This window comes from Neltuma alba, unplaced genomic scaffold (genome assembly GCF_004799145.2).
Source record: "Neltuma alba isolate B1F8T4 unplaced genomic scaffold, ASM479914v2 tig00013084_pilon, whole genome shotgun sequence".
In the NCBI taxonomy this organism is placed as follows: domain Eukaryota; kingdom Viridiplantae; phylum Streptophyta; class Magnoliopsida; order Fabales; family Fabaceae; genus Neltuma; species Neltuma alba.
In genome coordinates, this window is record NW_021637412.1 from 124,537 (window position 1) to 141,903 (window position 17,367).

Genomic DNA, 17,367 nt, shown 5'->3' on the forward strand with positions numbered 1-17,367 from the left:
GCTTGTAGTAATTAATGAATTTTTTTTCCACTTTTGTCTTTGGTGATTTAATAAATACAGAAAGAGATAAAGTAAATAGGTAAAACAAAACAAAACATATTTCTAATAAATTTTTAAAAAGGACAAATATAGAAAAAATTGTTACTATTGATTTAATAGAAGGCATAAGTGATCTATAAATAGAAATAGAGTGGCGTCTACAGCCACCAAAAAATTACACATTTTACGTGCCATGAATGCTACAGTCTTTTATTGAGCCATGCGCTATGCCGCCATGCTTTTTACACAAGACTACAACTTAAACAGTCACAAGGCAGAGTCATGAAGAATCGGCTATTAATTCCATCTCTGAATCGAAGTATTAATTTAAGAGGGATTGACCCCGTCGAAGGGAATGTCAGAATAAAACATCGACAAATAGCACTTACAAAGATACAACAGGTATGTATGTTTTACAAAATCCAACAATTGCAGCAGAACTACAATTACAATTTCTGTTTCGCCAAAACTACTATCTGCAAAGGCTAGTAACCAAACCTCCCAATTTTTAAATAGCTCTGAAATTCCAGGTTTTTTTTTTTTTGCATTCATTCTGCACCACAGCTTGGCCCAATATTCCAGTTTATCTCAAGCCTTCATCTTCAAAACTTAACTTACTGACAGTTAAAACCATGGTCAGGTCAAGACTGCTATCAATAGGTCTGTGACGATCCCTCAGCAGTCCGGTCATGAAATTTATTCTCAAACTACTCTCTGATCATCAGCCTGTCCTGGATTTTGTGAAACCGGTTTATTTTCTAAAACTTCCTCATTAGGTATACTTTCTGAGACTGGTGTCCCATCAACTTGGTCCCTCTCTTTTGGGTCAACACATGAATCAGAGGCTTTTGATTCTTGGTTAGGATTAGCTTGCTCTAATGGAACATCATTGACAACAGAGCGAAGAGTATCAGCATTAGAAGTGCTCTCACCCGGTGAGGAGACAGATTTAACAGCAGTAGTGCACGAAGGAGGTACGGTGGCAACAACCTTAGGAGAAACAGCTGGATTTGTAAGAGCTTTTGGCTGGACGACAGAACCAGCAGATGCGGACAGCTTCATTGAAGAATTGCCAGTTGGCAAAACTTGTCCACCGCTCCTGTCCTGAGTAGTCTTTTGCACTGACAAAATATCCGCTGAAGAGACAATACGTGCACCAACTGCAACTGCAGTAGCTCTTACAGCAGCATCAGCACTTGTATTAGCCTTCAGTGTTGCTCTTTCAGGGACTAAAGAATTTGCTGGGGAAGCAGAAGAACCCAATACAGCTTGTTGAGATGGAAGCTGATGTGGTACAGAGCTGCTCTGAATTGTTGAAGCTTCAGCAGTATTAACAGGTTGCGCAGAGTTCTTAATTGATGTGTTTAGTGACGTTCTAGCTGCAACCGGTTCAAATACAGGTAGCCCTTGTCAATAATTTCATTGACCATGACATCACAACGTTCAATGTGAAATAAATAATAACTGCAGTTCTTGGTAATTCACGAGACAATACTCTTCACATCTTGTTAATTTTTATATACATTAGAGAAATAGATAGAAAGTCATATTATCACTGCTATATGCCACAAGAATATGATTGCCGCCAATTATTTCACACAATTACAATATCAACATTACAAAAACGAGAATGGAAAATAAGTAAAATCAGTCATATTTAAAACAGAAGAAATCTGTTTCACCCAAAAAAAAAACACAAGAAATCTACAGGCATCGAGCAGGCATCTCAATGAGAAGGAAAAAAGAAAATTAGAAAATCAAAGGACAGAAATAAAGTCATAGAGACACATCAGTATCTCAGAGCAGGTGACATTGTTTGGTGACATCTGAACACGTTTGGTACAAAATGCCGCAAAACCAGGTGAAATTTTTAGGCGCAAAATCATAAAAGGAATAAAGTCTGTGGTACGTGGTCTTTTGCTCTTAGTTTGTGCAGAGAATGTCTTTATAGATATGGAAATAGTATAGGCAGCTTTGTTACATGTTTAACGCTATGTAACTTTCTTTGTTTCCTTTCATTTTTTTCAGTTGTTTACTCGGACAGCTCCTCATCCTCTCCACCATCGTTCTACATTCAACAGTAGGTTTTTAATTTCAAATAAACCTGGGCTAAAATAGTGACAGTTGAAATATGCTACTCTTTTTAGTTCACTGCCCGGGAGAAATCATCGCAACTTTTAACCACGTTGGAGTATAACATTTAACATAAATTTTCCTCTTTTTAATAATAAATTTTAACAAAATCCCAACCTGACCATAGTATTCTTCTGATACACTCTTGGTTTGTTTCATGTTCTTCTGAAAAAAAAAATTACCTCTAAAAATTATCAAAGGTCATGACCACAATAGCATCTCACTTAGTCTTTAGCATTCAAAAAAGCCAAAAGCAAATTAAACCCACGATGAATCAAACACAATTTATCAGTCCACTTGAAATATCAGGATAACAAGAAAGATAGGTCAGTGACTTGTTAAGCGGCCTATGCAAGCTTAATGATGAAGCATATGATAGTGATACTGGGTCCAAGGTTCAATTCTCAACAGCAGGACCGATTTTAAAGGTTATGAGGATAAAAAATCTATAAAATCCAGGGGATGATTAGAGGAATGAAGACAAGAGAGAACTGAAGAACAGACAATTCGTAAGTTCTGGAATTTCATTAAGCTTTTAGAAACTATAAGTTTATAAAGTAGAAAAGACAATCACCAGGGTCAGTCGTTCCAGGAACAGTTAATTTTTTTAATGGCATATCAAGGGCTAAAGATAATGAGTGACGAGTTGCCAGCTGTTCAGCAGTAAACTGTGAGCTGGTCAAGTTTGTTCCTGAATTCGTAGTGCCATCTTTCTTCCGTAAAATGCTCCACCTCTGCAATTATTTGGATATGCCATGACAATTTGTAGAATAAAAAGGAAATATCAACAACAACAAAATTACAACAATAAATCAATTAAAGTCAAGTTTCATGGGCAAAAGCAGCTGTCTAACCCCATTGTTACAGCAGGGACAGCAGCAGCAATTATTAACCTCTAAAAACTAATCGGATATTCTATTTTTTGTTCACTCAAACTCATCACACAAGACATAACCATATTAGCCTAGAGTTACATGGACCTAGGTGGTAAAAGCTGAAGAGCTCAAGTTAGAAAAAGCCTCGAAGAACAGACACTATGCTGAGCGAGAAGCTAAAATTAGGCGAGGGATGAATTCCAGCATAACATCCATATTAAATTCAAGACGAGGCATTATTATATTAACTATTTAATTCTTAACAAAAATTATGAACAGTACTGAAATTTTTGTTATAAACAATATATCAGGTAGAATTATTTCTTTTAGTTGCCAACGCTAATAATTTTCATGTTCAATGAAAGTCATTCCTCCAAAAATTTTATTTACTAAAATGAAATTGAAATACATGAGGAGGATGAGATCTCTTAAGATACGGTACTAAAATCAAAACAGAAAGAAATGATAAAAAATTTAGTCATGCAGCAAAGTGCCCAATCACTCTACACATAATACAATTGCTCCTTAAAATGCTGAGAACTGAAGATCAAAGAGAGGCCGCAAAAATTCTATCCAAGGCATCTTAAGACAGAGACAACTCTAAAGAGACGAGCAATTCCTTTCCAAATCACAGCAAAAACTGCACATTGCCTCAATTTTTTTCCTTCCTTCTGTCCAAATCTTTTACATTCTGTTTAAATACCCATTAATAGAAATTAACAAGATTATAAATTATAAGTTATGAATTAAACATGAACATTTGAATTGAATTTATATAGTTGAAATGTAAAATATGCTAAATCAGCTTGGATTAAATCATTCACTGTTATTTGCTTTCTATGCTACTAACCCCATGACTCATTCAGAAATGTAATTTCCCATGTTTGTTTTATGGCAACTAAAAGCATCACATAAGACTTAAACATATGATCCATAAGTTAGATGGACCTCATCAATCTTGATCACAGGCAAAATCCTCTAAAATAAGGCGCTCTACCTACAAGGAGACGATGACAACAACAACAACAACAAAATTTTATCCCATTAGGTAGAGTCGACTAACCACATGAAAAAAGGGCTTGGTCTTAAGGGATTGGGGAGAGAAGAAAAAAACATAAAAACAGAGAATAACTGCTAACTATTGTAACATGCAATATTATCACAGAAGTCTAGCATGTATTCATCTTAGCAAAGTTCAAGATAGAGTATAGCATCAAGACAAAGTAGCAAATTGGGAAACCAAAAAATTTAAAAATCTATGCATGCAAAAAAAAAGGGACTAACTAAAATAAGAAACATGCTTTTCATTTATTCTTTTTCCTAACAACTTCTATGACCTAATGTTTGTTCTCACTTTTCGGGTCTGCTTACTGTTTCAATAGAAACTCAAGAGCATGCACACGTGAAATATATTTGCTTCAAAGATCCTATATGTTAAATCAACAGATTTCACCTATTCATGGTCCAATGCCCCTACCTCCCTCCCCCACTCTTCAAACTGTGTGAAGCAGGATCTTCTTCGTTCAGAACTTATAAATATCCATTTGGGAGGTTTACATGGGGACAAAAAACAAGAGAAGTAATTCTCGAAGGAGTAGGATGGGAAAAGAAAAGGGTTGGGACTAAACTGTTTTTGCTCGAATGCCTACTGAGGCCGCACTGGCAACAAGAGCACAATGTTACTGCTTAAATGTCATCAATATCATCCTTGTGAGGCCTGACAAAGAAAGACTCTGTACACCAAAAGAAGTGCAAAATGTGTGAATGAGGAAAAAATGTTGTGGCAATGTTCGGTTTGAAAAACACTAACTCATTAATTCAGAGGCTGCACTAAATCTAATTTTCTTGATAGGACAGCACAAAAAATATTTTTCTTTGAGAAATTGAGCTGTCTAAAATATCAGAATCCAACATGCTCTAACTGGACAAAAGGCCTAATTAAATGCCCTATCGTACGCTAAATATCTACAGAAAGAGCAAGATGGAAAACTACAAGACAACATTGTTCAGCACTACAAAGAAATTTCCACAGTATGGCTCTCAATTGTAGAGTCCCATGAGACAGATCAGGAAAAAAAAAAAAATCACATGCCCCCTGACAAGAAGTCTTGGTGTACTAATAACTATCTCAGTAAGCCTAACAATGAGTATCTCAAGAGCTTGATCAGTAAAGCATTCCGTATGGGCTAAATAAAGCCCAAAAAAACACCAGAATACACTGTTTTGGGGGGGTTATAAGTGTTACAATTTTAAAGATAAAGGAAAACATAATTTTGAATAACTTGTACCTATTGTGTTCTCTTCTCTCTCTCACAATATACATTAGCATCCATAATGGACAAAAAGAACCACAAGCATTTACTCATAACTATTAATCCCTAGTGCCATTGGCAAACATGACGTAATGAGGGACAGATGATAAAATAATAGAGAATGGCCATATAATTCACAAACTTTTAGGATAATAAAACCCACCTGAGCCAGCTGTGTAGGACTTCTTTTGATAGGGAAGTCATCTCCTTTCGACATGGTTGCCCAATTTCCCTCACCACATTTTTGAACAGCTGCTCGTAGTTGCTTGTCCTCCTCTTCTGACCATGCCTTTCTTCTCCTTTTGGAAGACAATTTGACAGCGGCTGTTCCCTTGGCTTCTACACCTTCAGTCACAGATCCAGATGGTAGTGTCTGTCTCTGAACAGTAACAGGAAAAATAACACTTGTTCCTTGCATCAAGTTTGAGGGCTGTATATTTTCTTCAGGATTTGTAGATGAATGACAATTTGGAATATTTATAGTCATTGGAGCCTCAATTGTTGAGCTACTAGGACCCGTTTCATTAAGCAAACGAGAAGCTATCATAACCTAATCAATAAACAATTCCACGTCACAAAATGATTGCAATTGGAGAAGAAAAACTATCACAGTCATCGTCATCCTAATATGTTCAAACAAAACCCCAGAAAATGGATTATATCTATGGAGAACCAGCACATCCACAAAATTGTAACAATTACAAAGAATAAAAAGGCTGAAAGTAATTTGCAAAAGCAAATTATTGGATTTCGACAGAGTCAGGAAGACATGAACATATAGAAATAGTTCCAGGGCCATTATTTTATTTGTATCCTAAGCCTAATCATCTGACAATAAGGTAACCAAAAAATAAATGCAAACAAGAGGCTCAGAGGCATAGAGAAGAATGGCAATTGGGGCAATTATAATCCACCTTCATACAAGCTGGCCTATTATTGTATTGTATGCTAAGCCTAATCATCTAGCAATGAAGCAAGCAAAAAGTAATTGCAAACAAAGGCTAAGGTATAAAGAGAAAAATGGCAACTGGGGAAATTATTATCCACCTTCACACAAGCTGAAGCCTCTGATGCAGCCTCGTTGTTAATAGGGGGTATCACCTCCATCTCACAGTCCAAGTCACTATCATCATCCTGCAAGTAAATTTTCACGTGAATGAGGTGGGGAATTCAAGCATTGATCAAAGAATCATAAGACCAAAAAAAGGAGGAAAAAGAGGATGGGCAGGCAGACAAACAAACATCAAGGATCGATACAACAACAAGAAGAAACCATATTTCACAAGGTGCAATTGGCTACATGAATCATAGACATCATTGTGCCCGATCAAGGTAAAGCAGCATTTTTTTCACGACAAACATGTTTTCACGACTATTTCATTCAAAAATTTTATAAAGCCGGCAAAGAAAAAGGAATGCTCTAAGATTGTGGGGGAAAACAGAAGGATTGTTCAAAGTAAGTACCACAAATATTTACAACCTGGCAAAACACTCAATCTCAAAAGCCAAAGAACATAATCGAGAGCAAAATGATTGCTAATATGAATATACAAGGCATGAAAACACATACATATAACCTTAAAAGTTGTTTGACAACTAAAAGTCAACATATTGCCACCGTAGTGATGATGGATCCAACAGCAGCGAACCCGAGAGAGAGAGAGAGAGAGAGAGACTAGTAAGAGGGGAAAGGGCTAAAAACCAACCATATCTATATGACAAAGAATACAAAAAGGACTGTGTATTTCACGTATCCTGCACCCCAGTGATCCTAAAATAAGAGCAGAAGTTCACGCCCAACAACTGATAAACAGCATTAAAACTTCCTCCCACACGTTTTTTAAGCAACGGAGTTCAAATCCTGAACTCTGAATAGCAAGTGCTTTCCTTAAATATCAGCAAGCCAGCGACGGTCAACAGACAAGCAAAAACAGAAATATTTAAAATGCGGATAATGCCATGCAAACCAGAGGTTCAGCCCCGTCTTCCAAATTTTCAGTCAATTCATTGCGATAGGCCAGATGCCGCCATAACATCTGATACTCTCGAGCATTTGATATACCAGTTGCGGTATTTTTTACCAACTCATCCCAATCAATCTTGCCCTCAGGATAATTTGAATTCGACACTTCCTGGAGAAAAGTTAGAACGGTAGTTGCATCATACCTGAATTTCACCAAAATCAAATTATATTGACATAAACACAGTAGTAGCCCGCAAAACAAACAAAAGTTATGGAGAAGAAAATAAATACTTCTCTAAGAGAGCAGCAGCGTCTTCCTCGCTGAAAGCGACCTTCTTGATCGTGTTATCATCTTCCACCATTGGTAAGCCCTCGCTGAAGCCGAAGGAAGAATGAAACAAGCAACGAGCGCTGGCCCTCACCCAAATTTTCGAGTGTAGAAAACACCCTGAACCCTAAAGACTAAGTATAAAAGAAGGAAGCAAAAAACCTACACTGAATAACAAAGATGCTCATTTGGGTTCGCAGAAAAAATCGGAAGACAGGCTAAGCAGGGGCAGTGAGGAGCACACTGACCGTTGAAATCTTGAAATCGACTGTAACCCGCGCCTTTTCTGGGATTTACATTTATAGTAGTAAAACAGAAATTGAGGCGGCGGACGGTTCAGGGAAAAGCGGATTCTTCATGCTCGTCGTTTTTTTTTTTTTTGGGGTGCCCCCGCGCTCGTCTTAGCATGGAACCTAAGGAACGATTAAAATTAAATTTAAAAATAAAACGGTTTTTTTTTTCTTTTTGTAGAAGCAGCAATATTATCACTTGAGATTTTTTCTCGCCATATTCCGTATTTTTCTTCAAAAATCTCTCCAACAAACATAAAATCTGAATTTAAAATTAATTTGATTTGATTTGTGCGGCCCAGACGAAGACAATATTTATATATTTTTATAGTCTATCTATATATAGAGTATGGAGTAGTATATTCCTAAAGGGCGTATTATTAATTAATAAATAATAAATAGTCCACTCTTTAGAAACCCTACTTTATATTAATTCCACATGTGTGGTAAAAATTTAACCACCAAACAAAATAAAGAATTGAGCAACCAGGAATCAGGATTAAAACTTAATACAAATGTTGAGAGATTAAAACAAATGTGTATTTACTTTTCTAAACTATTTTGTTAATCATGTGTAATTATTTTTTGGTAGGAACATCTTATAATCAATAAAGATATTTTTAAAAAATATTATGAATTTAAAAAATAATATGAATGAAGATTTTATATTTAAAACCAAATCTAGTTTTCATCTAGCTTTTATATTGATGACAAAAGATAATATGTATGTATATATAATTAAGAAGTCAATCTCATATTAAATTGATTGATTGAGCAATGAGTAGCAATCACCACATAGCTGTGGCAAGAATCAAGGAGAGTGGATGCAAAATTTGTTTGGCTATAAGTTTTTTTCATGCCAGATAATACTTATTCTAAGCAAATCAAATAAATTAATTGATTATGACAAAAATACATAATCTCTCTAATACACCCTAGATTAGAATGCATTCTCCCCTATTTATTTAATTAAGTTGAGTAAGTCAAGAAAGTTAAATAAATTACTTAATTGTGACAAACTGTTTTTATTTTTCTAAACTACCCATATACAACATTAGTAATTTAAAATTTAGATAAATTAGCTTAAAAAATATTAAATATGAGTAATAAACTAAATTAAAGTCTTATATCGAAAATCAAATCCAGTTACCTAATTAGCCATAACTTTTAGAATTGAGGAGTATATCAACTTAGGTAAATTAATTTGGAAAAAAAATGATAAATATAGAAGAAAAAGGCGAATTCTCTGAGAAAATTAAGAAATTCCGATTTAGCCTGCATTAAACATCCATGTTAGTCCCACTTTTATGCTTATTAATCATTATCCCGATCCGCAACCGTAAGCACAGGAAGAAGCATGAGTGCAGTAATACCGTTGGCAGAAGGCTTCGGGTTTTGATTATGTCAGAGAAACTTTTAATTGCTAATCAAGCAAAATAATGAAAAAAGTATGAACTGATATAAGGGGCAGAATTAAACTTCATCAGGCCAATTCACATCGATGTACTTGGAAATGATTCCCATATGCATTCGCCATTAAACATTGGGCGCCCCACCCTCTTTTTCATTAAGTATTGGGCGCAACCACTTCATACTATAAGCCTAGCTTACGACCAGGACAATATCCCAGCTATGAGTCTGTAGGTTTCTGGTGACTGGTGAGGTATAACAAACTCCGCAGCTTAAAAAAAAAAAAAAAAAAATGTGTTGTAGACGATCATAGACCATTTAGAAAGAACTTAAGCCAACATGAACTTTCCCACTAGTCGGTTTGAGAGCAAGATCGCCGAGCAAGCACAAAGCTTATATCCCAAGGTACGAAGCACACTGGAAAAAATGGGCGGAGTCTAGTACAAGACCAGTATCAGCAGCCAATTTATAATTATCGCCAATAGCTATGTTTAATAGTACAAGACCTTTGAAATAGCCCACTGCAAAGCTGGATGAGTTTTTCCCTCCCTACAATCCCTTGAAAAAAATCTAGGTTGAGAAGAAAAACCTAAACTATCGTTACAAGAGATTATTCAAGTCAAAAAAGAAAACGAACGGACAAATATCCAGAAAATCGATTCATTTTGGCGGGAAATCTATTTCAGGCTCCATCATTAGCATCCTCATACTCGACAAATGCAGAGATTGCTCAGAATGCAGTTCAGCCGATCTTGGGCTTAACATAGGGAAAAGCAACGGTATGACAACAAAACTTACCTTGTGAGCAAGCAGAAAAATCACCAGACATCTCTGAGGTATCGTCCATCCATCTGGAGTTTTTTCACTATAGCCTCAGCTTTTGATGAATCCACATTTTCCTGAAATTCAAAACAGAAACATGGTTTCAAAGTGTCCCCGAGTATGAAGTAAATAAGGCTTTGCAACCAAAAATGAACAAGCTAAAGCAGGCCACTCAGAAAGCATATTTGTAATAGTTTGATGCCTTAGTGCAAAGCATATATATTGGAGACAGGAAGCAACTACCAAAAGTTTCCCCAACTTCCATTTCTAATACTAGAAAGACAGTAAAAGGCTGCTCTTTATTGAAAATTCATACAAGTACATTGCACATTGTGGAGTTCCACATGGCTTGGCATCACTAACACAGTATTCCACATGGCCACACACAAATCATGGAAGATGATTTAATTTATATCAATATTCAATATATGTGCCATTGGTCTTTTAGCTTAGTGGTATGAAAACTCCCCTATAGGTGAAAAGTTGAGTTGGATCTTGCCTATAACTTCAGGCGGTTGGTATATGCCCTCATATTTTTTTCAAAAAAAAAATCAATATATATATAACCAAATTATATATAATTCAATACACAAAGTTTACACCAGGCAGTTCTATTCACTAATTATAATCAATGTGACTCGATCTTCAAACTCTGTAATGCATAGGAAAATATGTTTAATTAATATGCAATTTCAGAAAGCGTTTCAGCATAAAAAATTTCCTTGGTTAGGGTAAGCAATAACACAGCCAAACTGGTGGGTTTGTTTGGTGGAGTTTGTTATATGAAAATTAATGCCCCATACAAGGAATAAGAAACGCCAACACATCTGTTTCTCCATATTCACTACTCCAAGTGTTAGTGCTGGGAGGGGAGGGATGGGGTGATGAAAGACGACCCGCACCTGCTGCTGAACAATGGTATGAAGAGTCCGATGAACATCTCTAGCCATGCCCTTAGCATCACCACAGACATAAAGATAGCCGCCCTGAGACATCAGCCTCCACAAATATTCTGACTGCAAACAGAAATTGAAGCAAAAATTATCTCACCGAGAAATTTCCTCTTGCTAAACTGCTACTTACACTTACCTTATCCATCATTTTGTGTTGAACGTATTCCTTTTCTGGCCCCTCCCTGGAGAATGCAACAATCAACTCTGATAGAGCTCCTTGTTCCACAAAATTCATGAGCTCATCTTCATAAATAAAATCCTATAGACCAAACCAAGATTTATTTATTAAAGATGATTGCACATCTATCAGAAAATCCACAAAGAACGAAAGGGCACCAAGCAAATATCTTTACCATACGGCGATTCCTACATCCAAAGAAGAGTAATGCAGGGCCAAGTTGAACGCCATCCTCTTTGAGGGCCAGTCTTTCCTGGATGAATCAAAGATAAAAATTTAAATTATGCAAATGTAAAAGTTAATAATAATTATTTTTGAGGATCCATTTGTACTATGATTCAAGAATTAGAGCTTAACTAACAATTTGGGATTCAAGGATTTATTTAATACAAACCTAGGTTGATGATGTTACTCCAATTCCAACAAATTAAGGTTCAATTTCCATCAAATTAACTTCAAAATGAAACTTTGGTTATAATCAAATCAAATTTTGGTATTTTCATTTCAGTTCTTCATATGTGCTTTCTTATTATCATAATTTCCATTTGGTTCCATCCTCCAATCCTCATCTATGAATTTCTTCTTTTTATTCCATCTTGTTCAGTATCTATCAGATTCACAGTAAATTCACAAACCTGTAAAAATCCTCTGAAAGGAGCCAAACCAGTACCAGGTCCAACCATAATAACAGGAGTTGAATGATCAGCAGGTAACTTGAAATTTGATGGCCTAATAAAAATTGGAGCCCAGCTACAGACATGGCTTTTCTCTAAGGAGACAGCATTCTGTTTGTTAATGATAGAGATTCAGGTTACATATTAAGATCAAGCTGCACAAAGGAAAAAGGAAAACAAAAGGACCAAGATGTTCTTTGGCCAGAAAGGACCAAGATGTTGGGACTGTGAATATAATACGTATAAGAAGCATGTCTTTTGTAATTGCTACCTTCATCCAGGTAGAGCACACTCCTTTGTGAATTCTGCCAGTGGGAGTTGGACCATACACCAATGCACAAGTAACATGTACTCTTTGTGGAGCAAACCTGGATAATCATAGCGTGGCAATATTATCGTTCGCCAAATCTTTTAAGTTTACATCAGACATCTTAGATAGGTAAGATAAATTACCTAGGTGAGGATGAAATTGAATAATAACGAGGCTGTAAATGAGGAGCTATTGCAGCAAAGAACACGCCAAGGGGTGGTTTTGCTGATGGAAATTCAGCCATCACCTCAAGGAGACTTCTCTGACTTCCAATCACCCATTTAGAATACTCATCCTATAAAATGAAAATTAGTAAATTGCCAATAACAATGGAAGCATTGGACTTGAAAACAAGTAGCAGCAGTACTAGCAAATTTTTTAAACCTTTCCCTCAGGAGATGATAGGAACTTTAACCTTTCTGCCTCACTAGCTTCAGAAGCGTGACCAGCCAAAGCAGCCAAAGCAGCCTGAATGAGGAATAAAAATTCCTTATTTTTCCTTGGGAAAAAGCGGTCCCTATTTAAACAGTATAATATATTTACATAATAACAAAACAAGAAAAACTGCTAAACACCGAAATTGAAGATCACAAGAAGACCTTTCGAGGGGGGTTCAAGAGATCAGCATAGCATGCTAGGGCAGTACGCAGCATGCAAGGACCAGGAAAAGGAGGTGGCAGAGAACCTCCAAGTGAGGTACCGTCTTCATTATCCGTTTGAAGAGAAAACAACAAATCTAAATTCTGACCCAACAATTTTCCAGCTTCTTCAACCGTTTCATCACAGTTCTCAGCATAGACACCCACATGATCACCAGTTTCATATCTGTGTAAGGACAGACAAGAGTTCATCAATTAATTCTTTAACTACCAGATACTTGTGACATAAAACATCATTTTCTATCAAATTAGAGAAGAGGCTAAATAATTAATGCTGAAGTTTACGGCCTTATTATGAGTCAGCTCCTGCAAGACTATCCCACAAGACAATCATGCTCTTAGGTATGCAAATATCTTATTCACAGATCAATACTTAAACATCTGAATTCTATGAGAAACACGGCCTTTCTAATATAATGATGATGATGTGTATGTCCGCCCTTGTTGACACCATTAGAAGATTCATGCCCTTTTTATGTATGGTTTCACAGATCAACACTTAAACAATGAATTCTAGGAGAAACACTACCTTCTTTTCTTTCATTCTCTTTGAAGGAACACAACCTTCCTAATAAATAAGTGTGCGTGCTTGCATGTGTGAGTAGACACATGTAAGCACACATGCAAGCATTGTTTTCAGATATAAATAAAAGTCCATTATATTAACCCTTCTTTCTGTATTGATGGCATATAAGCATAAAAAATTTGAAACCCAGAAAAATCACCTCATCACCCATACTGGCGCAAACATAAAATAAACAAGAACAATATATGAAGCGGTCAACCAACACCTAAGGCAAATAATTCTTTACAGAAGGAAACAAGTCATGCATATCACTCCAGCAGATAAAGTCCACCATCTAATGCATTAAAGAAATTAAAATCATTAGAAACATACCATGAGAAATTATTTAAATGTCCATAATAAAATTAAAATATTATTATAAGTGACTTATGATGTCCTCTATGAGGATAAATGTACCGTAACTTACGTCATGCCGGTCCTGGATATATCAAACTCTAGATGGATGCAAGAGCGGTCAGACTCAGGTTTATGTAGCTCTCCTTGAACAGCTACCCTAACCCTTCAAGGAAAGAAGAAGAAGAAGAAGATGCATTTCTGTTTTAGTCCAGTTTGATAAGCAATAATAAGTAATAATCACTGATCGACATGAATAACTCCAAGCACCTGCAAGGATGGTGAAGATCAAACACACCATTCCCATTTGCTAGGTTTAAGTTGTTGCGATGGCATGATGTGATATTGGGATCATGAATCACCAATCGATATTCAGGAATTGCAGCTGTATAAGGAGTAGAGACCGTATTCATATCATCCTCATCTCGAAGCAATTTGTCCAACTCAGGCCATAGAGATTCCTTCCTACAAAGGCAAATCCAAATCACAATATTTGAAATCTCAAAAGATTTTAATGTCCCCCCAAGTAAATCATCAACTTCATTCCGATTGTAGTTGCAACGCAATCAGTATATCAATATAATATAAAATCTACAGGAAATCGCACTATTCATAAAACATGAATAGTGCGGCTTTTTCCTCAAACACTGCATAATGCATGAGAAATCCATATTTAGATTATATGACAATACAGTATAGAAGATTATATTACCAAGCAGCAAAGTCATCCTCGATGGATTGATCATCATCACCAAGCCCAACTGGAACAAGACGCTTTGCACCTATGGCAAACACAAAAATAATATTAGAAGACATCCATGAAAAGTATTAAAATCCCTCTAAAACTACTCATCTTATATATACATATCAGATAATCAGAACATTTGAACGGGTTGGCGTAAATAAAAGGAGACAATATACCAATTCGACAGGGATGATGAAGTTAAATACCTTGTTCACTAAGTTTTTCATCAATGACTTTACCTATCTGTTTCAACAGAATACCATCAGATGACAAATATGATGTCAGTTGTATAAAATAAAAAGGATAAAAACAAGGTTTACCTTATTAAAATGTTCATATTGCCGGTTACCTAGTCCGAAAACACCATAGGTGAGTTGTTGAAGCCAGAGGCTTCCCTCATCTTTTCCCTGAAATTAAAGGCCAAAACATAAGAATTGTTGTATGTAAACTGTAACTCTGTAAGGCAAATAAAAATGCCATTAAAATGAGAGACAAATCTTTTTTTTAAAAAAAAAAAAAACTTAGAAATAGCTATAAAGCTACAAACCTCAGTAAACCATTTGTAGAATCTAGCAGCATTGTCAGTTGGCTCTCCATCTCCATAACTGCATTGTTAGGTCCAAATACGTTAGCTGCACTATGAACTCCAAGCATGTTTTGAACAATTTTATGAAGATAGATCTTACGTGGCCAACATGAAAAATGCAAGGGTCTCTTTCGTCAGTTTTTCCTCATATTGATCATCATCTTCTGCATAGTCATCCTGATTTAGATAAATAAATCAAAAATCAAAAAGTTAAGTCAAATCCATGTTTTACAAAAGTAAGTTCTCCGAGAATGATACCGCATGTCATTATTTGGAGCCTGACAGACTTTCTGGAAGTTCCCTCATGTGGCCCACATATTTACAACCAAAATGAAGTGCTACAATTTAATTTTAATCCAACTTACCAGGTCAACAACTTTTACAGCGGCTTTCTCATATCTTGCCTTGATCTCCTCTGCCAAAGCCTATAGTAAAATTCAAAAAAGAAAAAAGAAGGTACATTGGTTATATAACAGTAGAACATAATTGCTAAAGATAAACTGCCCTCTGAAAAGCAGAGATCCTATTTAAATGAGATCACCAATCCAAGCATTCAGAAAGTCGGGGCATTAGATTCTTATTTAGATACAGTAAAGTGCAAAAGTCGCATCAACCTAAAGTTCACACATTTTTCAATTAGCTGTCTTTGAAGACATAGTTGTAATAAGGACTTATTTTTTAAATGCTCCCAGCGTCCTCCTCACCCATCCGTGCTTTTCCTTTTAATTTCCTAAGGGATGCAATATAATGCCAACACATAGGGTCGCTTCCCGTTATAGAGCTGTCGTAGAGTAATTTGATTTGCTATTAATATCGTTAGCATAGCACGCTTAAAATACTCGGAGCATAGCAGGAAGTGTGAAGTTATATGCGGATCTTCCTTCCCAAATTCGTTACCAGGGCCAGGACGAATCGACAAGCGCTAAGAGAAGCCAAGGCTTGATAATGACTCGAAATCTTCGTGGTTGAGTGTATCTTTCGAAAATGCAGGCAGGGACGCGGCCTGCGCTCGAACTAAGTTGTCTTAACAAGCACAAGGTAAGTAACACAGCATCCGATTCGTATGAGTTATAACGAAGCATTGAAGCAACAAAGCAGAAGTTGATAAAACTATTGTTTGACGGGATGGCCAGCAGAGAGTTTCAAAAGGAAATATCAGTACACCACATAAAACCACATCTAGAAGCAATTTGATGACATGCTTCCCAATTTACGTAAGACGCAAGCTAAAAACATCCAAACACCGCAAGCAGATTCACCTTAGCAAATCCCTCGGCAGTACCAGTCTGAGTACCAAAGAAGATAGTAACTTTAACCTTCCCCAAGCCCACGTCAACTTCATCTTCTTCATCCTTCACCGACAAAGACTTTGGCACCACCACCGGCTTCGCCACCTTACTCCGATCCCCCGATTTCTTCCATACAAATACCAAAAGCCCAAGTACGATAGCCACCGAGGTTGTCACGATCACCAGCAACAAATCCGAAACCGAATCACCGATAGAAATGCCCAGCTTCGATTCAATGGTACGCACCAAATCAAATTTCGAAGCCATCGTTACTAAGCAACAGATAATCAAGTCAAACCACAAAATGAAGCTCGAAATCAATTTAAACTCTCTCTCCGGTGATAAAGTTGTCGCTGCTTCCCTCTCTCTTGCTCCACCACCTCTTTCTATACGGCCGCATGAAAAAACTCGGGTGAGCCCAAGAGAAGGAAGGGATTTCCAGCGCGAGAAAGAGGGGGAAGGAGGAAGCGGAGGAAACAATCAAGACCGAAACCGTTGTGTCTGAAGAGGACCCACGAGTCCCGAGAGTTTTACAGTTAATGTTTTAAGCCCCTTGTTATTTCAGTCTCGTTAAAACGCGAAGTCATCGTTGTGTACAGCAGTTTAGCACAGCAACAAGACGAAGCAATGGAGGCTTCTCGCGGCGTTGACAACGACCTCTAAAATTGACCATGTTCTTCCCCGCGAAACCATTTCAACTTTTCTTTTCTTTTATGGTGATTGTTGGCCAGCAGAAAAGAACAGTTTTTAATAAGTCGTCTTCAGTCATCACATACCCTTTTTCCGTTTGATCGGAGCATGGTGCTCTGGATAATTTTCCTTTTTAAGAAAAGACAGTTAATTGATTAAAAATTAATTTTTTACCTGAATTGAAAAATTAAT

General features: G+C 36.6%; 2 protein-coding genes across 4 annotated transcripts; both read right to left on the bottom strand.

Annotated features, from left to right (window-relative positions):
• Positions 1-322: 322 nt before the first annotated feature.
• LOC114734299 (uncharacterized) lies at positions 323-8,028 on the bottom strand. 3 transcript variants are annotated; one of them, XM_028921905.1, is made up of 7 exons: positions 7,899-8,028; positions 7,614-7,770; positions 7,327-7,525; positions 6,407-6,493; positions 5,523-5,909; positions 2,747-2,906; positions 323-1,418 (listed from the first exon to the last, which is right to left on the bottom strand). In XM_028921905.1, the coding sequence occupies exons 2-7, from the start codon at positions 7,682-7,684 to the stop codon at positions 742-744; spliced, it is 1,581 nt and encodes a 526-aa protein (XP_028777738.1). In that variant the 5' UTR covers positions 7,685-7,770; positions 7,899-8,028; the 3' UTR covers positions 323-741. The 3 variants fall into 3 exon arrangements, with proteins under 3 accessions (XP_028777738.1, XP_028777737.1, XP_028777739.1); XM_028921904.1 differs by having other exon boundaries at positions 7,614-7,777; XM_028921906.1 differs by lacking the exon at positions 7,899-8,028 and having other exon boundaries at positions 7,327-7,491; positions 7,614-7,698.
• Positions 8,029-9,710: 1,682 nt separating this feature from the next.
• On the bottom strand, positions 9,711-17,154 carry LOC114734297 (NADPH--cytochrome P450 reductase). The gene is made up of 18 exons (XM_028921901.1): positions 16,456-17,154; positions 15,562-15,621; positions 15,297-15,373; positions 15,158-15,215; positions 14,931-15,017; positions 14,817-14,853; positions 14,578-14,647; positions 14,136-14,330; positions 13,939-14,031; positions 12,887-13,112; positions 12,672-12,755; positions 12,431-12,582; positions 12,249-12,345; positions 11,939-12,088; positions 11,479-11,556; positions 11,262-11,384; positions 11,075-11,188; positions 9,711-10,249 (listed from the first exon to the last, which is right to left on the bottom strand). The coding sequence occupies exons 1-18, from the start codon at positions 16,750-16,752 to the stop codon at positions 10,169-10,171; spliced, it is 2,079 nt and encodes a 692-aa protein (XP_028777734.1). The 5' UTR covers positions 16,753-17,154; the 3' UTR covers positions 9,711-10,168.
• Between the last annotated feature and the right edge of the window lie 213 nt (positions 17,155-17,367).

Excerpts from the sequence above, each read along its gene's own strand:
- LOC114734299 (XM_028921905.1), bottom strand. The coding sequence starts at position 7,684 with ATGGTGGAAGATGATAACACGATCAAGAAGGTCGCTTTCAGCGAGGAA. Across the intron at positions 7,526-7,613 it reads GCTGCTGCTCTCTTAGAGAA|GTATGATGCAACTACCGTTC; the intron begins GTATTTATTTTC and ends GGTGAAATTCAG. Across the intron at positions 5,910-6,406 it reads AGGCTTCAGCTTGTGTGAAG|GTTATGATAGCTTCTCGTTT; the intron begins GTGGATAATAAT and ends TTTATTGATTAG.
- LOC114734297 (XM_028921901.1), bottom strand. The coding sequence starts at position 16,752 with ATGGCTTCGAAATTTGATTTGGTGCGTACCATTGAATCGAAGCTGGGC. Across the intron at positions 15,374-15,561 it reads CTGTAAAAGTTGTTGACCTG|GATGACTATGCAGAAGATGA; the intron begins GTAAGTTGGATT and ends TATCTAAATCAG. Across the intron at positions 14,331-14,577 it reads GAGGATGACTTTGCTGCTTG|GAAGGAATCTCTATGGCCTG; the intron begins GTAATATAATCT and ends TTGCCTTTGTAG.